This window comes from Stegostoma tigrinum, chromosome 44, assembly GCF_030684315.1.
Source record: "Stegostoma tigrinum isolate sSteTig4 chromosome 44, sSteTig4.hap1, whole genome shotgun sequence".
Lineage (NCBI taxonomy): Eukaryota > Metazoa > Chordata > Chondrichthyes > Orectolobiformes > Stegostomatidae > Stegostoma > Stegostoma tigrinum.
In genome coordinates, this window is record NC_081397.1 from 12,485,017 (window position 1) to 12,512,290 (window position 27,274).

General features: G+C 44.7%; 2 protein-coding genes across 7 annotated transcripts in view; both read left to right on the forward strand.

The window, feature by feature from the left end:
• Positions 1–24,436, forward strand: part of LOC132206833 (Fc receptor-like protein 4) — a 32,258-nt gene extending 7,822 nt beyond the window's left edge. For 3 of the 6 annotated variants that reach the window (XM_059641910.1, XM_059641914.1, XM_059641912.1), the window contains 11 exons: positions 1,494–1,760; positions 2,118–2,396; positions 3,706–3,990; positions 6,410–6,712; positions 7,807–7,929; positions 8,825–8,855; positions 10,704–10,795; positions 12,707–12,763; positions 14,142–14,207; positions 16,709–16,740; positions 19,310–24,436. In XM_059641910.1, coding sequence (XP_059497893.1) covers positions 1,494–1,760; positions 2,118–2,396; positions 3,706–3,990; positions 6,410–6,712; positions 7,807–7,929; positions 8,825–8,855; positions 10,704–10,795; positions 12,707–12,763; positions 14,142–14,207; positions 16,709–16,740; positions 19,310–19,441 — 1,667 coding nt within the window. In that variant the 3' untranslated portion in view covers positions 19,442–24,436. The remainder of the gene's footprint in view (positions 1–1,493; positions 1,761–2,117; positions 2,397–3,705; positions 3,991–6,409; positions 6,713–7,806; positions 7,930–8,824; positions 8,856–10,703; positions 10,796–12,706; positions 12,764–14,141; positions 14,208–16,708; positions 16,741–19,309) is intronic. The other 3 variants (XM_059641911.1, XM_059641913.1, XM_059641915.1) reach the window with 3 other exon arrangements.
• LOC132207190 (histone H3-like) overlaps positions 1–27,274 on the forward strand; it is a 913,943-nt gene that overhangs the window by 518,682 nt on the left and 367,987 nt on the right. The window lies entirely within an intron of this gene.

A 27,274-nucleotide genomic window follows, 5' to 3' on the forward strand; every position in this document is an offset into this window, starting at 1 on the left:
TCCTCGGCACCCCCTCCAGTGCAATCACATCCTTCCTATAGTGCGGAGACTGGAACTGAACACAGTGCTCCAGCTGCAGTCTCCGCAAAGTCCTGTCCAGCTCCAACATCCCCTCCTTGATCTCACAATCTGTACCTTGATTGGTAAAGGGAAGTGTCCCATATGCCTTCTTAACTGCCCTATCAACATGTCCTGCCACCTTCAGGGATCTGTGTACAAACACATTAAGATCCCTCTGTTCCTCTGAGCTTTGTAATCTCCTGCCTTTCATTGAGTGCTTCCTTGTTTTCCTTCTTCCAAACCTCCCATTTATCAGGGTCCAACCGCATCTGCCACTGGCCTACCCATCTGACCAATCTTCCTGTAACCTAACACCTTCTCCTCACTGTCAATCACCCGGCCAATCTTCATTTTATCCGCATTATTTTTGTGTTGTACTAAAATGGATGATTAACCTGCCACCTTGATATTCCATCCCATTACCTCTTTAGATGTTCTTGGGCTGTGGGTGGTGCTAGCTGGGCCCGGCACTCATTGCCCATGCCTAATTGCACAGAGGGCAGTGAAGAGTCAACCACATTGCTGTGCATCTCGAGTCACGTGCAGGCCAGCCCAAGTATTGATGGCAGGTTTGCTTCTTGAAAGGGCAGTAGTGAACTAGTTAGTTGTTCCTGAAAATCAGCAATGAATTTGTGGTCACCATCAGACTCTTTCATTCTGGATTTTTAGGAACTGATTTCAAACTCCACCATTTTCCATGGTGGGATTTGAATCTAGGTCACTGGAATAATAGCCAAGCGATAATACCACTGTGTCTCCATCTCCCCCTGTAAATAGGATTCTCAAATCTGAATTTAGATGTTAGATTCTTGACATGCTGATCAACCTGAGATTGTCCAAGAGTATCTCCTATTCAACCATCCAATAGGATCCCGACTGATCCGACATTCCTCACATCCACTTTGCTGCCCTTTCCCTTGATTCCCTGACTGATCAAGAATCTGTCTGTCTCAGCCTTCAACATACACAAGGACTCTGCACCCACACAGCTCTCTGTGGCAACCCATTCCAAACATACACACTTCTCTGAGAGAAGAAATTCCGCCTCACCTCAGTCTTCAGTTAGTGCCTCTTTACTCTGAGATGGTGTTGTCTGCTCCCAGACTCTCCCATGAAGGGAAACAGATTCTCAGCATTGACTCTGACAAGCCCTCTATGTTTCAATACGATCACCACTCATTTTACTAAAATCCAGCAATAGAGTCTGAAACTGTGTAGCCTTTACTTGGAAGACAGTTCCTCCATCCCAGGGATCATCCTATTGTAACCTCTCTAACTTCCTCCAATGAAATGTCAGCTCCCCCTTAAATAACACTGCTCCAGATGTGGTCTCCTCAGCACTTTGTACATTTGCAATAAGAGCACCCTACTCTTATACTGTAATCAGGACTAATAAGGCTTTTTGGATCACACGTTATATTTTCTCCCTCAAGCTTCCGATGTGATGTTGACCGTGCAAGTCCATTCAAGTACCCTGCTGCTTGGTGAGATGTCTGTTCTGAAATGCTCCAGGCATCCCTGGGGATTTGAGAGAGATTACACTTCCCTTTGGTATCGAAACAATTCCTTAATTGAAGGAGAACATGAACCTGAGTACACGATAGCAAGTGCGAAACTTTCAGATGGAGCAACTTATCGATGTGAACAGAGATTGGGTTTCAGGAGGTGGATCTCACATGATGAAAGCATCATTGTAAGAGGTAGGTTTTCCCTCTTGAGTTGCTCCGACTTGGTTTAAATGGCCCACAGGCAAAAACATCAATGTTGCTTCAAAAACCATAGTTGGTAGTTACCCAAAGAGAGTTGTGATCATGAGCTAGAAAATGGTGTGAAGGCACCAGAGTGCAAGGCATAAAGATATATTCCTCTCATTTTTGTATTTTGGCCGGATGGCAGTTCTGAAGATGGGATGTAGGACTTGAAACATTAACCCTCTTTCCCTCTCTCACAGATGCTGCCAGACCTGCTATGTTTCTTCAGCACTTTGTGTTTTGTCTCATATCTCCTGCATTATTTGTGTTACATGTCCCTCTGTTTTTTATTTTGTCCTGTCATAGATCTCTGCTCTGAGCCAACACTGCAAGCAGACCCCAGTGTGGAACTATTTGTTGGTGAACGCTTTAAGCTCGCCTGTTTGGCTGAACCCTTTCACGATGATCACTCCCTGTTGTATGTATTTTACAAAAATGGGGAATCTCTCAATTTCCCTTCAGAGAAGAGCAGTTACACAACAGAGGAGGCAACATTGGACCATTCAGGAACTTACCAATGTGAAGTCAAGACTCGAGACAGTAAACTGAGGAAAAAGAGTAATATAGTTCCCATTTCAATCAAACGTAAGCTGTGTCTCCATTTATTTCATTATTCCTGCTGTCATTCAAACCACTGTAAATGTAAAGGTTGGTCGGCTCCTGCTGTCATTGTCAGTATGGGATAACACTGTTTTTGTGTGCTGCACACTCTCGCTTCCTATTGAGTTTGTGAACACGTATTTATTACAGTCTTCAGTCCTTCTCCATACCTCACCAGTTATCCACCCTATCCTAGATCATAAAGTGTGAAGCTGGATGAACACAGCAGGCCAAGCAGCATCTCAGGAGCACAAAAGCTGACGTTTCAGGCCTAGACCCTTCATCAGAGAGGGGGTTGGGGTGAGGGTTCTGGAATAAATAGGGAGAGAGGGGGAGGCGGACCGAAGATGGAGGGAAAAGAAGATAGGTGGAGAGTAGAGTATAGGTGGGGAGGTAGGGAGGGGATAGGTCAGTCCAGGGAAGACAGACAGGTCAAGGAGGTGGGATGAGGTTAGTAGGTAGGAAATGGAGGTGCATTCCCTCACCCCATCACCCTCTCTGATAAAGGGTCTAGGCCCGAAACGTCAGCTTTTGTGCTCCTGAGATGCTGCTTGCCCTGCTGTGTTCATCCAGCTTCACACTTTATTATCTTGGGTTCTCCAGCATCTGCAGTTCCCATTATCACTCACACATCCACCCTATCCTGACCGCTTTGCCTTTTTCTTTTGCCATTAGCAGTCTTTCTGCTTCCTGGGTCTGAATTTCTTGTGAAGACTGAGGGGTTTTTGTCTTGAATTAGCAACAGCCTTTGGCAAGTTCAGAGGAACAGAGGGATGTTCGGGAACTAGCCCACTGATCCCTGAAGGAGGCAGGACGGGTTAAAGGGTGGTTGGGTAAACACACAAGGCACTTGGCTTTATCAGTCGTGGCACAGATTATAAAGAGCTGGGAGGTGACATCAGGACTGTACAAGACTTGATACCTGTCTCTGATTCTCTATGTCTCCCTATGACTCTCTCTGTTTTCCCTACACTCTGTTTTCCAAAAAAATCTCTACATCTCTCTGTCACTCTGTGGCTCACTTTAACTCAATGATTCTTTATGAATCTCGACAACTTTATGTGATTCTGTGACTCTCTACGTGCCTCTGTGTCTCTATCTCTCTCTCTCTTTCTATATCTCTCTATGGCAGTGTTTCTCCCAATTACTTTCTATGTATCTCTGTACTTCTCTATGACTCTGTATGGATTTCTGTCTCTTGCTCTCTGAATGTAAGGTGGGAGTGCTGCTTGCTGCTGAACGCAAGAACAATTCCTGCCTTAGGAAAGCACCTAACAGTTTGGTCCAATCACAGGCATCCCTGTGTCAGTTCCAGACCTGAGTATCCACCCTGGCAACGAGGTAGTGGAGGGAGACAGCACCTCATTAAACTGCTCTGTGACCAGAGGTTCGACTCCAATTCAATATATTTTCTACAGAGATGGCAAGGAGATTTACTGGGAGTATTCCAACCACAGCAGAACCATACACACATTCATCAACGCCAGCAAAAGACAAGAAGGCTATTACCACTGTGCTGTTTCTAACCAGGAAGGAGAGTCTCTCCAGTATAGCAAAGCCATTGCTGTTTCAGTGATTGGTGAGTTTCTAAACTAATCTATACAAACCCACATTATGGGAGTGACGTGGTAGCACTGGGATAGGGCGCAGGGAGAGATTTACCAGGATGTTGCCTTGAGGGTTGGAGAGTTCAGTAATGGATGAAGTTTGGACAGACTGGGGATGTTTTCCTTAGAGCAGAGGAGATTGGGAGAGGTGAATATGCTTGAACTGTATAAAATGATGAGTGGGCACAGATAGGGTAGACAGGAAGAAACATTTCCTCTTTGTTGGAGGGATTGATGACCAGTGCGGGCGAAAGTATGGGGCAGGAGGTTTTGAAGAGATGTGAGGAAAATCTTTTTCACCCAGAGGGTGGTGGGGAATCTGGAACTCACTGTCTGAAAAGGTGGGAGAGGCAGAAATCCTCATGACATTGAAGAAGGATTTAGATGTGCACTTACGATGCCAAGTCTAAAGTCAGATTAAAGGGTCCGCTACATTTCACTTGTCTTTTCCTGCAGAAATAGAGACATGGATAAGGTGAATAGCCAAGGTCTTTGCCCCAGAGGAGGGGAGTCCAAAACCAGAGGACACAGGTTTATGGTGAGAGGGGAAACATTTATAAGGGTCCTGAGGAGAAACGTGTTCAGACAGAGGGTGTTACCTAAATGGACTGAGCTGCCAGAGAAAGTGATGGAGGTGAATACAAATACAACATTTAAAAGACATTTGGACAGGAAAGATGTTGAGGAATATGAGCCAAAAACAGGCACATGGGACTAGGTGAGTTTGTGAAACCTGCTCAGCATAGATGAGTTGGGCCAAAGGGCCTGTTTCCATGCGATATGACTCTATGTGTCTAAGTATTGGTAAAATGGATGAAAGAACAGAGAGGTGGTTGCTTTTCACTGGTGCAAATTCAATGTGCCGAAGGGCCTTTCTTTGTGCTGCAGACCTCTGTGATGCTACAATTCCATGTTAAGCACTCCATCAGAGGAAGTTAGAAGCATGGACAATAAGAGGAGGAAATTTACGCTATCCCACTTGCTTCGTCCATTCAATGGGATCAGGGCAGATCATCCAACTGAGTTACCTCTTCCCTCACTTTCTCCCTTAGATCCCTTTAGCCCTGAGAACAATATCAAAATCCTTCCTGAAACCATTTGATATGTTGTGCTGTCCCTGCAGAAATCCCCACAGGATCAGCTTCCCTAGAGGCTCTGCACCCCCTCAGGATGGGGAAAGGGTAATGATCCGGGACAGCTAGATAAAGCACTGAGCTTGGCCCATTTCCATTCAACGGATTCAAGCTATCGACTGAACCAAGGAACTGCACTGAGCCTCGAAGCTGACCTTTTCTTATGGAGCTATTTTGTCGATAGGACCTGAATATCACTGGCTAGGCTTATCACAGATTGCTCATCATGAATTCCCCATGATGGCGCCCTCTTTTCCACATGCAGCCCATGAGAATGTAATGTACCTGCAACGTTTGCAGTAGGAGAGCTTTCAACCAGTGGCACTGAAGAAACGGCTGATATATTTCCATGTCAGCATGGTGAGTGGCTCAGGGGGGAACTTGCAGTGCGTTTGTGTTCCCACATACCTGCAGCCCTTGTCCTCCAGGATTGAAGTGGGCAGTTGTTTGGAAGGTGACATTATGCAGTGCATCTTGTAGACAGGGTTGCTGCAGCTGATCATTGTTGGTGGTGGAGGAAGTGGATGTTTATGGATGTGGTGCCAACCAAGTGGGCTGCTTTGCCCCTGGATGGTCCTGAGCTTCTCAACTGCTGTTGGAGCTGCATTTATCCAGACAAGTGGGGATTATTCCATCACACTCTTGATTTGCACCTTGTTGGCAATGAACATGTTTTGGGGAGTCCAGAGGTGAGTTACTTGCACCAGGATTCCCAGCCTCTGACCTGTCCTTTAGTAACTATATTGATATGGGAGCCCAGTTCAGTTTCTGGTAAATTGTAACCCCCAGGATGTAAATAATAGGGGACTCAGTGATGGCTATACCATCGAATGTCAGGGGGCAATGGTTAGATTCTTTCTCAAAGGTAAACCCAGTGTGTTGGTAATGGGGAATTCAGTGATGTTAACACCATTGAACATCAAGGGGGTGCTGGTGAGATTCTCTCATGACGGTAAACCCCTGGATGTTGATAGTGTGGGGATTGGGGACGGGAACAGGGACAGTAACATCACTGACTGTGAAGGGGGTGAAGTTGGCTACGTTCTATTTGAGCATCCATAGTTAACGCAAATTTTTCAAAGTGTAGATTTTACAACAGCCTGAGACTGGTCACCTTTGCAACAATGTAAAATGTTGTTCGACTTATTTCTCCTTTCCATCCATTATTATACTGTCACTGAAGATGACATCTGTAAAACAAAATACACAAATTCAGCACCTGATCTTTTATTTCCTATTTGGCTTTGTTTTGTTCCAGTTCCTGTTGCCGGGGTTTTCCTTAGCCCCAATGCCAATAAAACAGAGGTTCCGATTGGGAGTCGTCTTGTTCTCAAGTGTGTATTAAGCCAAGGCACAGGACCCTACTTTCAGTGGTACTTCCAACAGAAAGCCTTAAACAATGCCAGCGAGAATTACAACTTTAGCTCGGACAGGAGAGAGCTGGCAATTGAATCCTTCCAGGCCCATCTCCAAGGTCGATACCAGTGTGCCGTGATCAACAGGGGTCCCGGCGGAATGATATTTAATGTGACCAGTAATTCCATCAACCTCATGGTGCCAGGTAACCCGTTTGCTCATTCATCACTGGTCTCTGGCTAAAGATGACTTGAACCCTTGGAAAAACTGCTGGAGAAACTCAGCTGCTCTGGCAGCATCTGTGGAGACAGAGAGACAGTAACAGGGTTAATGTTACTGGTTATAAATACAGAAAATGCTGGAAAAGAACTCACTGGGTCTCGCAGCATCTGTGGAGAGAGTGAGAAACATCCTTCATCAGATAAGGGAGACCTTGTAGCGAGAGGATTAAAGTTCAGGAACAGGGATGTCAGGCCCATCTTGCTGCAATTGCACAGCAAACCCTGCAGTGTTGTATGTGCAGTTTGGGGTCTCCTTCTCTGAGGAAGAATGTTCTCACTACGGAAAGTGTGCAGCGAAGGTTTCCCAGCCTCTTGGACTAATGGATGAAGGGAGGCTGGATCACTGAAGTGGGGAGATCTCATAGAAACCTATGAAATCCTAACAGCACCGACAGGAAGGCTGTTCCCAATAACCGGGGAGTCTGCAAACAGGGACTCACAGTCTAATTGAGATGGGGCAGGACGGAAATGAGGAGAAGTGTCTTTACCCAGAGAGTGGGAAGCCTGTGTACAGGCTGCCACAGTAAGTGGTTGGGCCCAGAACATCTAATGTTGTTCAGGAAGGAGTTGAATAGAGTTCTTATGGGCTAAAGGTAGAGAGTGCAGGGGGACATGGGAGCGAGATGGATATCAGCCAAGATCCTATGTAATGGGCACAGCAGGCTGGAAGGCTGACTGGCCGACTCCCAAAGCTATTTTTGATGTTTCTCTCTGAATGACCCAGTTGCCACTGAGAGCTTGATATATAGTTGTAGGAAAAAATGAGGGACAACAATTTCTAATCGACAATTTAGGGAGAGTAGTGCAGAATGATCTTTTGAATTTTGCACCAAATAGCCTGAGTTGGATGGGTGGGATTTTGTGAATGAGACAGGAGGCACAAAAATAATGATGTCACTGCGGTGGTGAGGATTTGGAGGGGAATTTTACAGACATGAGAGTTTCACTCCAATTGGATGTGTGCTGGGAGGGGTTCAGGGCAACAGGGCATTTGGTGAATGAGTGATGTTATTGACAGGAAATCCCTCTCTGAAACCAGCACAGGCACACAGCGCCGAGATGGCAGCACTTATTGTCCCACTGTTTCTGATCCTTTCTCTCCTCGCATTGCTTCCCATCAAACTACGGAACAGGAAACAAGGTGGGTGAGACACTCCGGCAGATAATCGGTGATTGTTCTCCAGTCACGGCTCAATGTGGGTTTTAAAGTAACGCTGCTCATTTGTATTTGAGGTTGTGTGTGACAGTGAACGTGTGTAAGCAAGAGTATAATTGAATGTCAGTGTGCATGTGTATGTGAGGCTCACTGTTATTGACACACGCTTTCTCACAGACAAGATCTCTCTCTCACACATACTCACAGGCACTACACCCACTAGCATCCAATCCAGCCACCACTGACATTCAGCAGCAGCAGTGTGTACCATCAATAAGATGCACTGCAGAAATTCACCAGAGATGCTGAGACAGCACCTTCCAAACTCATGGCCATTTTCATCTAGAAGGCCAAGTGCAGCAGATGCACAGGAACACTGCCTCCTACAAATCCTCCTCTGAGCCACTCCCCATCCTGACCTGAAAATGTCTCAGTCATTTCTTCAGTGTCTCTGGGTCAGTAAATCCTGGAATTCCCTCCCTAAGGGCATTGTGCGTCTACATACAGCACACGGAGCGCAGCGGTTCAACAAGTCAGCTCCCCTCAACCTTCTCAAGGTGTCAAGTAGGGACAGAGACAACAAATGCTGGGCCCAGCCAGTGACGTCCATATGCCACAAGTGAATGTACTTTGTGAGGGTGTGAGCAGGCTGAATGAGCAGCAGATGGAAATACAAGGGAAGACAGACAAAGTAATGTGTCGTATTCAAAAAAAAGTGGCCAGCACAGACATAAACTAAAGATTAAAATTGGAACGTGTGTTATTGCTAACTGCGCATCAGTCGAGGAAAACAAATTCATTTTAAAAAAGGTGAAGCCAAATATTTACAGTAACACATTCCCTTGTTTATTTCTCTCTCTCTCTCTCTCATTTTCTCCAGCTGATTCTTCCAGCAGATCCCAGCAGCAGAGGTAAGATAGTAAGGTGGTTAGCGACTTGTAACAGGTTTCAGAAACAGTCCAAACGGGGCGAACATCGCTGTGGGGTGCACACCCAACAATTTTACATTGTGAAATGTACTATTGTGTCCGACTCATTTGCAAATTGAAAGCAAAGCAGATCAAATTGAGGACACCCTCCATCTGACACTGAAATGTGTGTGGCTCAGTCACATCAATGATGGGGTTATCCAATGTAGTCAGAAGAATTGAGAAAGGCAGCTTACCATCTTAGCGGGAGAGAAAATTAATAATTTATTAGTGCGGAGGGATCCAACTGTCCTTGTGCATGAAACTCAGAAATCTAGCATGCTGCTCTGGCAAGTAATAAGAAAGTCATTTATTGCTAAAGGAATGGAGCATAAATGTAGGGAAGTGTTGCTTCGACCGTACAATGAAGTGGAGGTGCTGGTGTTCGACTGGGGTGGACAATGTCAGAGGTCACATGACACTGGGTCAGCATCCAACAGATTTATTTGGAATCACAAGCTTTAGGAGAAGCACATAGACACAGGATTTGTAGCAGATGGATAAACGGCAGAGAGGTCAAAAGATCATGTAAAAGTTTTGAGTGGAGTGTCGAATAATAAGTCTCTGCAGGTAATCAAAATGTTGACAGTATTACTTGTAACATTAAGAATCACTCAGCACCCGCCCGACCCGGATCTTCAGGTAGGCATCCTCCAAGGGGGCCTTCGAGATACGCAACAATGCAGAATCGCCGAGCAGAAACTGCCAGCCAAGATCCATACCCATGAAGACGGCCTCAACTGCGATCTTGAGTCATGGCAGGCTACGTGTAACCTCACCCGGAGTTCTGTATTTGTGAAACGTTCTTCACTGTCCTGTTCTGACACCACTACCTTGATAAATTAGTATGATCTCTCTACCTCCGTTAGTTTATACAGTTTTAGTTTACTTATTACTTTGGTTAAACCCTTGGCATGTGACTCTTGTACCTGTCATGTTATCCCATTCATTTGTTTGCAGCACCAGCATATTTTTAAGTTTTTGTAATTATCTCGCTGCCTCATTTTATCGGATTTTAGCTCATCCCTTTGCTTGTTATTCAGCTGCTGACGTCCAATGAATACTCTGAAACTACTTGTCACCTGAAGAGACTGATTATTTGAGACTCCACTCAAAGCATTTGCATGATCTTTTGATCTCCCTGCCTATCAATTATGTGTCTGTGCTTCTCCATCGCTTCACCTGACAAAGGGGCAGTGTGGCAAAATCTTGTGATTTCAAATAAACTAATTGGACTAAAACCTGATGTTGTGAGACTTCTCAGATGTACAAGGTATTGGGATTTCTGCATCCGGAGTACTGTACAGTGCTTTGGTCCCCTGACATGAGGAGGAATGCAGTTGCATTGGAGAGCGTTCACAGCAGTTTCACTGAATTGATCACCAAAGTGAGGAGAGACTGGGAGAATTTTGGTCTCTTTACATGAGGGTGTTTGTAGTTGTATTGGAGGCTGTTCAAAGGAGATTCACTTGATCATTTCCAAAGATGATGGGTTTGCCTTAGAAGGGAGATTGAGCAGTTTCTCTGGAGTTTAGAAGTATGAGAAGAGATTAAGTTGAGGGATAGAAGATGCTAAAGGGGAGAATTGACAAAATAGATAGAGAGAGGATGTTTCTTCATGTGGGGCAGTCTAGAAGAAGAGTGATTGCCTCAGGAGAACGTGGTGGGGCAGATCAAAAGCAGAAGTGGGATCAAATGCCTTCTCTCAAAAGGGGGAGAAGATTGTGAATCGTTGTCGCAAGGGGAATTGAAACTTGCTTGGGTAACAATCTGAAAATACTTCCTTCCAAGAGAGGTGATGGGAAATCGAGCTGAGGACGTGACTGAAGACAGGCGCACAAGAAATTTCGATTATGCAGAGATTGGGCCAAGTCGACTGAATAGTGAGTGTGAATCTGTGAGCTATCAATTCTACAATATCATGCACTAGTCATTGTTCGAACTGGTTTTCATCCGATTGGGAGGACCGACAGAAACAAATCTTTTTTCTGTAAGGGACGGAGCGAAGTTTGGGTTGTTTTCTTTACAGCAGAGAAGATTGTTGAGGAAGGCGGAAATGATAGAGATGTGTAAAATGGGTAGTTTGTAGAACAGAGACCCATGGGTTCAGGCACATAATTCTTTAGAGATAGAGTCACAGGTCGACAGGGTGGTTAAGAATGCATTGAGCACGCTTGCCTTCATTGCTCAGACCATTGTGGAAAGGAGTTCCGACATCATGTTGTGGTTGTACACAATGTTGTTCAGGCCTCTTCTGGAGTACTGTGTTCAGTTCTGGTTGTCCTGTTCCAGGAAGGATATTGTTAATCTGGAGAGGGTTCAGAGAAGATGCATCAGGATGTTGGTGGGAATGGAAAGCGTGAGTTAAAGGGAGAGGTTGGATAGGGTGGGACTATTTTCACCGCAGTATAGGTGGTGGAGGGGTGACCTAATACAGGTTCATAAAATAACAAGGGTATGGATAAGGAGAATGGCAGGTGTCTTTTCTCTAGGTTGGGGCAGTTTAAAACTAGGGTTCTTCTTAAAATGAGAGGACAAAGATTAAAAAAAACATAAGGGGCAATTTTTGTTTTACACAGAGAGCAGTTCATGTAGGGAATGCACTTCCAGAGGTAGTGGTGGATGTGGGTACAGTTACAGCATTTAAAAGACATTTGGAAAAGTACATGAATTGGAAAGGTTTGGAGGGATATGGGCTAAACACAGGCAGGTGTGACTAGTTTAGTTTGGGCACATGGTCAGCATGGGCGAGTTGGACTGAATGTCAATTTTGGTGACCATCTTATGAAGGGCATTGGCGGGGGTGGGGGGCTATAGGAAGCAGCTGAACCCCTCAGTTGAAGGGTCAATGACAAAGGAAGAGGGGCCAACATTTTAAGGTGAATGGCAAGAGGCATAGAAGGGGATTTGAGGACTGTTTGTCCCAGAGGGTGGTGAGGATCTGGAGTGCATGAAAATAAAACATCTGGAAGTATTTCAAATCTGTAATTGTGCCAGTGCATGAAAATGACACTTCGTAACTGCAGATTCTTCCTGGTTTATGAATGTTGAACATTTGTACAATAAAAAAATCAGGACTGGGCCATTGATTTCCTTGAGGCTGCTCTGCCATATACCTGCCTTTGGTGTTTATCCGCTAAATACATTGGCTGAACAAAATAATTCTCTCTCTCTCTCAGAGAGTGAAAATTAACAACTGATCCAGCATATGCTGTTGTTTGTGGGAGCGAGTTCCAAACCTCTCCCACCCTTTGTGTGTGGAAGTGCTTCCTGACATCTTTCCTAAACTGTCTGGTCCTAATTCTCAGGCTACACCATCCATAGGTCCAGAAACCCCAGCCAGTGGAAATAGTTTCTATTTATCCACCCGGACTTTTCCTGTTAATATATTCAATCAGGTCACCCCTTAACCTTCTAAATTTGACAGAAAACAGGCTCATTTGTCTAATGTCACCTCATGACTTAACCCCTGAAGTCCAGGTATCATTCTTGTCAACCTACATTGTGCTCCCTCCAAGGCCAATCCATCCTTGCTGAAGTGTGGTGCCCAGACCTGCTCCAAGTGGGGTCTAACCAGAGTTTTGTACGAGTGCAGCATAACTATGTCCTAGTCCTCCAATCCTCTGGATATAAAGGCCAGCATTCCATTAGCTTTCTTCAGTCAATGAATATCAGATGTAAAAAAAACACAAAAATTGTTGGAAAAACTCATCAAGGACAGATATTATTTGCCACCTGGGGACTGACTGTTTGCTGTTGATGACAATTCTCTGTCTTTTGTTTTGACCCTTTAGTGACGAGCTGTGCTGGAACCGTGTACAGTTCAGTAACAAACACAGGGATGCACGACGGTAAACATTCATTTTGTTCACAAACCTCAATATTCTAGAGCAATGGAGCAAAGTCAGAGAAATATTATTAAACAGCGGAAAAACAAAGGCTTTCCCTTTGTCTGAGGGAGGTTGCTTGAGATGAGTTGGCTCAACTTGTAAATTGTAGGGGAGACAGTGGTGTCTACCACAGGAAGGCAAAACAGAATTGATATATCATGAGATCATAGGAATTTCTGATGCTGGAGAATGAGAGATAATAAGGTGTAGGAACTGGATGAACAAGGCAGGCCAAGCAGCATCAGAGGAGCAGGAAAGCTGATGTTTCAGGCCTAGACCCTTCTTCAGAAGAAGGAGGAGGTTCTGAAGAAGGGTCCAGACCCGAAACATCAGCTTTACTGCTCCTCTGATGCTGCATGGCCTCCTGTGTTCATCCAGCTCTACACCCTTGATATTTCATGATTTCATTCCTTTGGAGGTGATATGGTTAGAAGCTGCCATGATTGAGTCATTCCACGTATCTCAGTAACAAGTGAGGAGTGTGAAGGAATACTCCCTACTTGCCTGGAATGGGTGCAGCTCCAACAATACTTGAGAAGCTTGACACCATCCAAGGACAAAGCAGCCAGCCCCTGCTTATTGGCACCACATCCACAAGCCACCACTCCCTCCACCACTGATGCTGAGTAGCAGCAATGTGTGCCTCCAACAAGGTGCACCACAGAAGTTCACCAAAGACCCTGCAGACAGCACCTTCCGGACTCATAACCATATCCATCTAGAAGGGCAGCAGGTATATGGGGAAAATCGCCCCCTGCAAGTTCCCCTCTGAGCCATTCACCATCCCGATTTAGAAATAGATCAGCCACTGCTTCAATGTTACTCGGTCAAAATTCTGGCATTACCTTCCGAAGGGCTTTGAGAGTCTACCGACAGCAGGTGGGCTGCAGTGGTTCAAGGCGGCAACTCACCACCACCTTCTCAAGGGGGCAGTTGTGGACGGACTGGGTGATAAATGCGGGTAATGCCCATGCCAGATGATGAAATAAAATACTTGAACTTCCCAGGCCTGTACCTTCCATTTCCATATTGTTACCTCGTTCTGGGATGGTAGGTGCGCACCTTGTACTGAATGTTTCTGCAAAATATCCATGGAATTCATTGGATATCTCATTATTTCCATTGTCAATTTCCCAGTCTCAGTGTTGTTGAGTCACCTTTCTGTGACCTGCTGTGAGAAATCTCTGTACATTGCCAACAGTTTCGGTTTATATTCCTGTCGCGTTGGCTCTCTGACCTTAATTATCTCTGTCTTTAATCTGGCGGCGGCCTTTGCTGTCATTTTAACATTCTGTTCTGTAACCCTTCAATTCTCTTTGCTTATTGTTTTTGATTATAGTTGATACCAAGACGGATGGTGGTTTGGTGTACTCGGTCATCACTATCCCAAAGCCAAGAAACACTGGTAAAGGATACAATATATATATTTTTATGACATTTCTGGCTCAGTGGAAGTGGAGATTTTCTCTGGTTCATCTCGACCCTCAAAAAGCCCAGCCACTTTTAATATCACTGGTTTCCTCTTGCTTAAAGCCTGGAACAAAGACCTGCCCAAGCCAGTCAAATCTTTTTACGTGATTTGAATTTATTAATCATGATAGTGTTTGCAAATCACTAAAACCGTTGTCAAATTCCATCAATGTCAACTAATTTGACAACAGGGGAATGAGAATTGGAAGAGGGAAACAGACACTGATGGCTAACTGCGACATTGTTCATCTTGTTTTGAGGGGACGCCTAAAGTTTGGGCACTGTTTACTACCCCAATACAACAGCTTAATGTCCGAGAGTGGCCTTTCTGGCCTTGGTCACTGGGGCCATCATCGTTCGCACGGCGAGCTTTGTCATCTCCTATTTCTTTGATGACAGAAAGTTAGGTAGAGGGACAGGTAATGGTGAGGAAGCAGAGAGGCTGCAGAAGGGCTTGGACAGGCTCGGAGAGTGGGCAAAGAAATCGCAAGCGGAATACAATGGGGGGGGGGGGGAAGTGTGAGGTTATGCACTTGGGTAGGAATAGAGGCATTGACTGTTTTCCAAATTGGGAAGGTTTCGGAAATCTGAAGCACAAACAGACTTGGGAGTCCTAGTTCAGGGTTCTCTTAAAGTTAACATGCATGTTCATTTGGCAGTTAATGTAACATTAGAATTCATTTCAAGAGGGCTAGAATACAACAGCAGAGATTTACTGCTGAGGCTGTATAAGGCTCTGGTCAGACCGTATTTGGAATACTGTGAGCAGCCTTGGGCCCTGTATCTCAGGAAGGATGTGCTGGCTTTGGAGGGAGGTCCAGATTTACAAGGTCCCAGAGATGAAGGTCATATCTGATGAGGAGTGGTTGAGGACTGTGTGTCAGTACTCAATGGAGTTTAGAAGGAAGAGGGGTAATCTGATTGAAACTTACAGAATATTGAGATGCCTGGATAGAGACTAGAACATGAGGGGCACAGCGTCAGAGTGAAGGGGTGACCCTTTCGAACTGAGATGAGCAGGAATTTCCTCAGCCAGAAGGTGATTAATCTGTGGAACTCATTGCCACAGAGGGTTGTGGAGGCTAAGTAATTGAGTGATTAAGATTAGTGATAGATAAGTTCTTGATTGGTAAGGGGATCAAGGATCAGGAGGAAAAGGCAGGAGAATATGGTTTAGAAACATATCAGCCACAATCAAATGGCGGAGCGGACTTGATGGGCCAAATTGCCTAATTCTGTTCCGTTATCATATGGTTCTTGGATTCAGTCTTAATGAGTGACCTGTGATGAGATTACACACTTTAGCACCTCAGAATAAGAGCGTTCTGTCCCTACTGTATGTACCACCCAAACTAAAATGCGCTCAGGCAACTGTATGACCAATACAACTTAAGGGCTAGAAGCAGGAGAAGACCATTCAGCCTCTTGGGTGCTGGCGGTCCCTTTCGATACAGCGCGGCTGACCCATCGTGGTCGCAGCTCCGGTTTCCTGCCCCCACTTCCATTCACGCATCATTGATTACAAATCTTGGTGTCTCCTCCTCCAATTTATTCAGTGTCCCAACATTCCCCACACACTCGGGAACAGCAGTAAGTACCCACAGCACAGCAAATCCCCCAGATTCAGAGCCCTCTCTCCCTTGGAGAGAAGCCATTCCTCCTCGTCTCTGTTTTCAATCTGTACCACCACCTTCTCCTGAAATGTTGACCGCTTGTTCCAAGTTGTCCCACATGAGCAAACATTCGCTTTCCTTCTCCTTTCCATCTTATATCCCTCAGTGAGATCTCCTCTCATTCTTCTAAACTCCAGAGATTATCAGCCGAAACTGCTCAATCTCTCTTCATAAGACAAACCCCTTACCTCAGAAAATGAATTGGACAAAATCACCTTGTATCTGAATAGTATACTGGATGTACAACATACATCTCAAACTGAGCTAGTCACAGTGTCGGAGAGGTCTCCAGAGCAAATAAAAAGCCCATCAAGCCTGTGCCAGTTAAAAACAACCACCTCACCATTCTCTAATTCCATTTCCCCAGCACTCAGCCCATTGCCTTTGCATCCCAGGTGCACATCACAATCCTTCTTCAATGTGATGAGGGTTTCTGCCTCTCCCATCTTCACAGGTAGCGAGTTCCAGGTTCCCCACCAGCTTCTGGGCGAAAACATTGTCCCTCATTGATCCCTCCATCAAGGAGGAAACGTTTCTTCCTGCTTACCCAATCTATGGTCCCTCATCATTTGATACATCCCAATCATGTCCAGCCTCTCAATCTCCTCTGCTCTAAGGATAATAACTCCAGTCTGTCCAATCTCTCTCCATCACTGGCACTCTCCAGTGTCGAAGGCAACATCCTGGTGAATCTGCCTCTACACCCTTCCCCCGTGCATTCAGATACATTCTGTCATTGAAGTGTCTTTTCTTTTATTTACAGCTCACTGTGATGTTGCATCAGGCGGGAAACACGTAAGTTATTTTGCAGTGAAAAAGCTGGCAGTTAATTTTTAATCAAAGTTACAATTTTAGTAGGCGATTGAGGGTCACTGTTGTCACATTACAGAGAGAGAGAAGAGCAACAACTGTTTTTCTGTTTAACCTGAGGGTCACCACATCTAAGGCAAAGGGTGACGGTCATTCACAGCAATCTCAACCAGTGCAGAAACTGAACCACACGCTTTCAGCAGGACCAGACAGTCAACTGAGCTAACCAAGCCCTACATGGCAAAAACACTGGGCAACACGGTGGCTCAGTGGTTAGCACTGCTGCCTCATATTGTCTGTGTGGTTTCCACCGGGTGCTCCAGTCTTCTCCCATTGTCTAAAGGTGCGCAGGTTCGATGGATTGGTCATGCTAAATTGCTCATAGTGTCCGGTGGTGGGTACATTAGGGAGAGTAACCATGGGAAATGCATGGTTACAGGGGCAGGTAGCAGCGCGGGTCTGGGTGGGATGTTCCTCGGAGCGTAGGTACAGACTTGACGGGCCAATGGCCTACTTCTACACTGTAGGGAATCGACTACTGTCAATGTTTAGCTCAATGGTGTGGGGCAATTTATTCTAATCTGAGCACTGCACTTTGACAAGATTCACTTTCAATTTCTAAACTAATGGGGAGGTAATATCTAATTCTGTCAGATGTCGAGGGTATACTTTGAGGACTTGAATTTGAACCTTGCTGTGGCAGGTGATGGATTTTGAATGCAACGTTAAACAAAACAGATCTGGAGTTAAGACTCGAATGATGACCGTTGTCAGAAACAAAGAACCATCTGGTTCACTTGTGAAGACTGACATGAGAAGGTATTTCTTCTCTGAGGGAGATAAGAACCTTTGGAACTTCTTGCCACAGAGAACATGTGTATTTGTGGCAGCGGAGGGAAGGCAGATTTAAGGCTGGGATTGACAGTTTCTTGATTAGCTGGGAATCAAAGGAAAGGGCAGAAAATTGGACATGAGGAATGGTGGATCAGCCACTGTCCTATTGAATGATGGAGCAGGCTCGAAGGGTCGTTTGGCCAATGGCCATTCCTATCTCTGATGGTCCTTACGAGAGTGAAATTTGCTGTTCTTACCGGGTCTGCTCTGTACATGACTACTACCCTTTTGCGAACTCTTCATTACCTTCATGCCAAGCAAGTCAATCCATTCAAGGACATTTTGAGATTGGCATCCACTTGCCACCTTGGCAGAGCTGGCCACATCCTGTTCAGAGTACAGAGAAATAACATTCATCATCGTCAGTTTTAGGGTTGTTCCAATTGTGTGCTTTTCTCAGAGGGATTGTTCTGTATAACAAACCATCATGTTCATAGCTCATCCCGTACACTCTCTCAGTCTTCCTGCTAAAGTGTGTTATTCTCACCACCCAGCCCCTCTGTCGCCCACGCTCACTGTCTGTCCCCTCTGTGCCCGTGCGCTCACTCCCCGCACCCTCCAAATGTCCAGCTTCTAGACTTGACACTGAAATGGTTCACCCAGTTTAATGTGGATCAGCGTGAGGTTAACCGCTTTGGGAGCAAAACCAGGAAAACAAATGGCTATCCGAAAGGTGACAGATAGGGATGCGGGGGTGCAATAAGACCTGGGAGTACACCGTACACCAGTCACTGACAGTGAGCATTACAGCAGCAGCAGGTGGTGAAGAAGGCAAACAGGATGGTGGCCTTCATAGCGAGAGGGTTCGAGTCCAGGAGCAGGGCTGTCTTGCTGCAATTGTACAGGGAGAGACCACATCCTGCGGTATTGTGTGCGCAGTTTGGGGTCTCCATCTCTGAGGATGGATGTCCTGGCTATGGAGGGAGTGAAGCTGAGGTTTCCCAGTGTGAATCCAAGGATGGCAGGACTGATGGATAAGGAGAGACTGGATCGATTAGGATTATATTCACTGGAGTTTAGAAGAATGTGGGGTGATCTCAAAGAAATCTATGAATTTTAATAGGACTGAACAGGGGTAAACACAGATATTGCTGATGACCAGAGTAGGGCAAGGGTGCACGAGTCCAGAATCAGGGAGTCACAGGCTAAAGGAGACAGGGAAGGACTGCGGATGGGGACAAATGTCTTCACCCAGAGTGTGGGGAGCCTGTGGGATTCTCTGTCACAGCAAGTGGTCAGGGCCAGAGCAGTGAATGTTGCTCAAGTAGTTGCATGGAGTTCTTAGGGGTGAAATATCTTGTGCAGCCACATCATAACATCCCAACTCCTATTCTCAGTGTTGGAACTGATGAAGGCAACTGTTCCAAACTTGCTGTCCGCCTGTGACTCCACTTTATGGAACTGTGTGCCTGCACCCTTCGATCCCTCTGTTTGACAACACTCCCTAGGGCCCTACCATTAACCTGCCCTGGTTTGCCTCACCAAAGATGCAACACCTCTATATTTGTCTAAATTAAACTCTACCTGCCAGTCCTTGGCCCATTGGCCCAGTTGATCAAGTTCCCGTTGTACTCTGAGATAACCACCTTCACTGTCCATGAGGCCACCGATTTTGCTCCTGCTCCTCATTTACTACGTTTCTGTATTGTCCTATTTTCAGGCTGACCAAGCAGACCAGCAACCATCCTGCATCACATACGCCACACTGAGGCACACAGATATGCGAGGGGATGAGGAACCAGGTCAAGGTGAAGAGGGAAACGTTTATGCCAATCTTCCGCGGACATTGTGAGACAGCACAGAAGAATCCCTTCAATGCCTCACAAATTGATGGATAGCAATTGTTCCTTCCAGCAAATAAGGGGGAGAAGGAAGAGAGGACAGAGGAGCGTCAGGTTTCTGCAGCTGAGAAATGGCTAAGCTTTGTTTCCATTCACTCAGCCTGACATCACTTCTAAACATGAACTTGCCTTGAGAATCTATTTGAATATCAATCTCTCACATAACGTTGAGTGGGTCAATCTCTTCTGCTGCAGCATGATCTGACCCTTGATGGCAGGGATTTGAGATTTTGTGCTGTACATTCCTAACTTGAGTATCCATTTGATCTCCTGGTGAGTGAATCAGGGCAGATGAGCCAATGAATTGAATCTACTCTGCATTTATTTTTTAATTGTGGTGAGCTATTTTTAGAGGTATGATTATTCTCCAGCCTAATCCACATCACCCTCTAACTTCATCATTTTCAAACATATATCCAGCTCTCCCTTCATACCTCATATGGAATCCACCTCCACCACTCTCCCAGGCAGCGCATTCCAAATCCTAACAATGCTCCGAGTGAAGATGTTTCTCCTCATCTCACTCCTAGCTGTCTTGGTGACAAACTTGAAATTCTGACCCCTGGTTACTGACATAGTGGAAACAGAGTATTCTACATTACCCTCTCAAAATTCTTCATAATTTTGAACACCCCCATTTGTGTCCTCTTTTAATCTTCTCTGCTCCAGGGAGAGTAAGCCTGGTTTCATTAATCTTTCTTTGAACATAAAATCCTTCATTCCTGCTATCATTCTAGTAATCTCCTTTAAACCATTTCCAGAGTGTTCTTCCTTAAATAAGGTGCCCAGAACAGAACACAAATGTAGCCTATGCAATGTGGTCTTAGCAATGATTTGTAGAGGTGTAGCATTACTTCCTTGCTTTGAGACTCAATGCCTCTATTTTTAAACTCAAAGATCCTTTGAACCTGCTTCACAACTGTTACAACTGGCCTGGCCACCTTCAGAGAACAATGCACATGAACCCCAAGATATCTCTGTTCCAATTTTCCCTTTAAAGCTGTTTCATTGAGCTTGTATTGTTTCTTTGTATTTTTCTTTGCAATATGCATAAGCACATATTTTTCTGCATTGGCATTTATCTGGCAGGTTTCTGCCCATTTGGCCAATTTGCCAATGTCCCTCTGAAGTAACTCAGTATCATCCTCACAATTCACTCTTCTCCCTGACTTAGTATCATCTGCACATTTAGAGATTTTATCCTCAATACCCAACTCGAAACCATTGCTAAAATCAATATATTTATCGACACATACCTGTCAGTTTCTCTTATGTAAATGTATGACTATTTACCAGCCTGTATCTGTTAGTTTCTGCTGAGAATTGAGAGTGACAACATTAATCTGTATCTGTCAGTTTCTGTTGTGTGAATATGAATCCAGCTCCCAGTCAATGCCTCTGTTTCTGCCTTCTCATTATATAAATGTACTTATCAAAGTACACCTGTCAGTTCCTGCTGGGTGAACGTGCGAGTGGGGTTCTGCTCTGTAAATAGCAGAGTCTAGTTAACAGACTATACTTGTCAGTTTCTGCTCTGTGAAACTGGGAGTGTAGTTATCATTGTGTATGTCCGTTTTAGCTTTGAGAATGAGGGTGAAGTTATTCATCTCTCCCTGACAGTTCCTGCAATGCGAATGCATGACTGACATTAGCAGAAACCAAGAGAGACTGATAACTACAGTCACACCTTTACATTGTAGTCAATGTGTTGTCATCATTTGTGTGTTTCTGCAATATGAACAAGTGGGTGTAGTTATCAATCTGTACGTGTCAGTTTCTCCTCATGTGTCAAAATGGCTAAGTCTCTGAAGGCCAGTATTATTCTCTGTGACTGTAAGAAAAGGCTGGGTCGTAATCTTTTCTGCATTATGTGATTTATGAGTTGAGTGTCAGTCCGTGTGGTAGGTGAGGGGGGTGAGGAAGTTCAGGACATGGGGTGATAACAGGAGGGGAACTGCTTTATTCTGAGAACCATTGTGACTAATGGTCACATATTTCCTATTTGGTCAGACAGCCTGAGATCTGTGGTACCACTGATTAAACTGCTTGTTTCTCACCAAAATCAGAATCACAGATATGGTACAGCATAGGAGCAGACCATTCAGCCCACTGTCTCTGTACTGGGAATTTTTTATGCATCAGTTCCGCAGTAATTGTTAGGAATGTGAACTTCATCTATTCATTGTCAGCGTCTATTTGTAAGGCCAATATGACATTAGTTCTGTGGATATCTGGCTTTTCATAATGATAGTGGCGGTTTTGATATGTTTCCCACAGTCTCAGGGCGAGTACATGGATCTCATTCTCGTATGTTCAGTTGTGGTTTGTGTCGGAGTAGTAAACTCTGTCAAACTCTTTTCAATTGCACTGAACTGCATTGCATTTCAGTCTCAGTTTGTTTTTACATTGTGCATGAGGTTGAGTGCGCAGTAGAATCTATCTGTCACTACTGGGCACTGTAATAGTCCAATATCTTCAGGTGTAATCAGAGATTTTGAGAGTCAGTTCATATCTGGAAATTACTGTGAGGCCGTACTTCATTCTTTTCCTTTTAGCATCCACTGGCTGTGTGTGAGTGAGTTTTCCCTTGTGCTGCCAGTCTGTATCTCAGTTCCCGTCTCCTGTAGTGAATGGGAAACCACCGAAGATCTTTAATTGTTGGTGCCTGTGGGAATCATGTGCAAGTGAAAGGCAACACACTGCTACAGAAGGGACTCTGTGCTGTTCCTCAGATTCAAGACTGGAAACACAATGGGCCTTTGTAACTTATATAGTGTAGAGTTGAACAGGGATTAATGATATAAAGTGTTGACTGTCAGAATAACATCCGTTTCTTTTTCAGTGTGTAGTGATATGCTTTTCTGAGTAATGCTAAAGTAGCAATCAGTGTAAACTGTGAAAGCCAATGGCAGTGAACAATTCAACTGCATTGCAGCGGCCTGACCACACAGTGTCGCTTGGACAGAAAAGACAAACGGGGAACTTATTCCCTGATGTAGACAGGACATGACCCTGCTCTGTGCCGTGATGGTGGAAGCAATTACTGGTACTCTTGTGTTGTTCTATGGGAGGGAAGTGGAAAGGAAAAGGAAGTTTATTTTCTGTCTTGCAGTGCAGCAGATTTAAAGTGTGAAGCACAATTTATTGAACAATCAACACTGTTCAACTCTGCTTTGAAACAAAATTAGTGTTTCACAAACCTACCAAGCAAACCAATTTTGTCTATTTTTATTTTGTGCACTGCTTCGAAAGGTAACCACTTGATTAAACTGATTTATTGTGAAAATTGAATTCAGATATCTTGGTATTTCTCTGCAATACATTCTAGGGAGGGCCAGGAGGAATGTCAGGCTCTTTATAGAAAATTGAGATTAATTTTGAAAGAGGTACTCGAGGTTTCTTGCTGGACTGAAAAAGACAAAGCAAATTCTAATCCTGAAAGGTGAAGAAAAGGAGAATGATGTTGCGATAAAGGTGGGGATGGCAGCTTCTCTGCTGCTATCATACATTTATGTGAATGAAATGTTGAATGAACGGGATGAGAATTCTCGGTGCAGACTCAATAATGTGAAGGACTGCAGGCCTCTCTGGCAATGGTTCTGTGAGTAGAAATCATTCCAGATGTGACAGTTGCTGTTGCTTGCAATGTGTATGGTACTACATGGCTATTATATGTTGGAGCAGTATATGTATTTGACTGTGAGAGAGAGGGGAGGGTGCAAGAGAGGGAGTGAGAGTGTATATTAACAATTCTCTCGACGTCAGGCTTTGGCACAGCACGTGCATTTAGAATTCACATTATTTAAGTGTTGTGACTATGTAGGTGACAAATATTCATTAGAATAATAATTAATTTTTTTGTTACTGCTAACTGAAATGTTTGCTTCAACATCTGCACTCCATATCTACTTCCCATGTGGTTGGTCAAACTAGCAGCATCATCCATTTGTTCACCTTGACTGAAATGCTAAAAGTACCCTTACTAAATGCAGATTTCATGCAGTTCCTGAGTAAATATTTTGGATGAGGATTCAGTCTGTCATTCCTCAAAAGTTTTTGACAATGTGAGTAGTGAAATTGTTTGGAACTGGGTGGCTGGAAGTGACAGTCCAGATAAAAGATATACACTGGTATTTCCTCAATGGTGTTTGACTCTTGGTTAGAACACATCTCTCTGGAAATTGCATTCAATGTGTGAGATTGAATCTGCGATCACTGTGGCTAGGATATTCTATGCTCTGACAGTGTAACATACCTGGTGGTTGTTGTAAGATGCTGGTCACAATTGGCTTTGTACTGAAGAAACACTAAACTGTCCTGGTCCTTCAAGTATTTGCCTGGAGGAAGAAGGGTTACCTCCTGTAAACTAACATCAGCCAAGATCGGCAATATTAAACTGATCAATGTGATATTCAGTTAATTATTCATTAGGATTGTTTGTTCAGAGCCAGCTATTTGAACAGAACCAGGGTCTGATTCTACTCCTACCCTGAGCTGCTCCTTACTTATTTTTTTTCTGAAAACTCTAATACATAGTTCAGAGAGATCCAAAAACTAACCAACACTGATACAGCTGCATGAGTGGGACTACTTGATCCTACTGGGTATATGGATATGTGAGTTTAGTTATCGATATATATCTGTCAGTTCCCGCTTGTTGAATGTGTGAGTGTAGTTCCAGATTTGTACCTGTCAGTATATGCTCTGTTAATTTTTAAAATAATTTCACATACAGTGAGATACAGTGAAATGCTCTGTTTCCGAGCAGTACAGCCAGATCACAGTAAGCAAGGATGTACAGATCAAAACAACATAGACAGAGGCATGCAGGTTACATTTCACAGGGTACGCACTTGGAGAGATCAACATTAGTGAAGTCTAAAGAGTCCACTTTTCCACACTGTAGGTAATCTAATCTCATCAATTTAATAACAACCAGGAAAAAGCTGCCCCAAACCTGCTCATCTGTATGTTGAGACTTCTGCCTGATGTCAGAGGTTGTAGGAGATCATTCATCTCTGGAACATCGACGCAACAAAGCCACCTACGTCAGCCTCCAGATCATTGACTACAGCTCCACCTTCAGCACCATTATCCTGTGCAGGCCGATGTCAAAACTCCGTGACCTTGGTCTCGGCTCCACCCACTACAAGTGGATCCTCAAATTTCTAACCCATAGACTGCAATCAGCAAAGACAGACAACTGCATCTCCTCTATAATAACACACAACACTGGAGGCCACCCACCAAGGATGTGTCCTCAGGCCGCTACTGTACATCCAAAACTGTGGGGCCAATTTCCAAATGAACACCATCCACAAACTTGCTGATGACACCATCGTAGTGGGACACATATGGAACAACCAGGAGTCAAAACCCAGAAGGGAGATAGAGGGCTTGATGACATGGCGCAGTGAAGGTGACCTCTCTCTCAACATTGGAAAAACTAAAGAGCTGACCATTGGCTTCAGAAGGAAAGGAGGAGCCCCCCCACCCCACATCTACATCACTGGAACTGAGACCAAGAGGGTGGAGAGCACCAAGTTCCTCGCAGTAACAATAAGCAACAACCTGCCCCGGGCTTCCCACGGAGATGCAACAGTCAAGAAGACAACAACAATGCCTCGTCTTTCTCAGGCGGCACAGGAAATTTGGCATGTCCACAGGGACTCTCACTGACTTCTACAGATGCACCACTGAAAGCGTCACTGTCTAGGTGCATAATGGCCCGGTATGGCAACTGCTCTGCCCAGGACTGTAAAAAATGACAGAAGGTGGTGTGCACAGCCCAGTCAACCTGTTCCTATCAGTCTCTGTAAATATACTTACACAGTCACACTTAAGGTGCAGATCCAGGTAATTCATCTTGAAAACTGTTTTGAATCTCTGACTCCACCACCAATTCAGACAGAAAGTTCTAACGCCAACCACCCTCTGCATAACAGAACATAGAACAGTATAGCACAGTACAGGCTCTTTGGCCCATGATGTTGTGCCGAACTTCTCCCTTCATCCTCAGGTCTATCTAACCTCCACTCCGAACTCAGACTAACAGCCTTGTAGCCACTTAAATGCCCCGAAAGAGGCCGACTCCACTACCCTCTCCAGCAATGCATTCCATGACCTGACCACTCTCTGAGTAAAGAGCCTACCTCTGACGACTCCCCTATATCTACCTCCACTCACTTTAAAATTATACCCCCTCATAATAGCTACTTCCACCCTCTGGCTGTCCACTCTATTGACACCTCTGGTCATTTTGTACACCTCTATCAAGTCAGCTCTCATCCTTCATCTTTCTAAAGAGAACAGCCCTAGCTCGCTCAAACTTCCCTCCTAAGATCTTACCTCCATTCCAGGCAACATCCTGGTAAATCTACTCCGTACCTTTTCCAATGATTCCACATCTTTCCTGTAACGAAACAGCCAGAACTGGACACAATACTCCAGATGTGGCCAAACCATGCTTTTGTAAAGCTGGAGCATAACTTCACTGTTCTTGAACTCAATCCCTCTATTAACGAAAGCTCACACGCCATATGCCTTCTTAACAACTATCCACCTGGCTGGCAGCTTTCAGGGAACTGTGAACATGAACCCTAAGATCCCTCTGTTCCTCCACACTGCCAAGAACCTTTCCATTAACCCTGTATTCTGCTTTCAAGTTTGTCCTTCCAAAATGAATCACCTCACACTTTTCAGGGTTAAATTCCATTTGCCGCATCTCAGCCCAGCTCTACATCCTATCAATGTCCCTTTGTAACCCAGAACAGCCCTCTGCACTGTTCACAACATGACCCACCTTCATATCATTCACGAACTTGCTGATCCACCCTTCCACGCTTTCATCCAAATCACGTGCAAAGATCACAAATAGAAGAGAACACAGAACAGATCCTGTTGGTACACCACTTGTAAGTGAGCACCATGTTGAATATTTTGCATCCACTGCCACCCTTTGTCTTCTAAGGGTCAGCCAATTTTGAATCCAATCTGCCACATTTCCCCCATCCCATGCCTCCTTACATTCTACGTGAGCCTACCATGGGGAACATGATCAAGCACCTTTTTAAAATCCATGTGTACCATCCACAGCTCTACCTTCATCCACATGTTTGGTCAGCTCTTCAAAAAAAATTCAGTAAGGTTTGTGAGGCATGTTCTACCCCTCACAAATCCATGCTGACATTCACGATTCAAATTGTGGCTTTCCAAGTGATCAGAAATCCTCTCTCTGAGCCCTTTCCAATCATTTTTGCTCCAATGATGCAAAACTAGCTGGCCTATAATTTCCAGGGTTATCCTGATGGCCTTTTTTGAACAATGAAATGACATTTGTCTCTCTCCAATTTTCCAGAACTTTACCCGTTGACAGTGCAGATGAGGAGATCATTGCCTAAAGCACTCCGATCTCTTCCCTCGCTTCCCACAGAATCCTTGGACAAATCCCATCAGGCCTGGGAGACTTATCTTCAACTTCTTCAAAGTTCCTAGTATATCTTACTTCCTAACATTGACCTCTTCCAGCCTACGATACTGTTTCACACTGTTTAAAAAAATCCTTAAGAATCCTCTGATCCTTCAACCACTTCACTTCAATCAATGCCCTCTGATTTTTGAACAGTTTCTGCCGAGGGAAACAGGTTCCTCCTGTCTCCCCTTCTCACAGTTTTGTTTTTTTTTAATCATGGCACCACTCAGCCTCCTCTATTCCAAGCAACATAACCCCAACCTCTGCAATCTCTCCTCGTAGCTACAATCTCCAGCCCTGCCAACATTCTGGT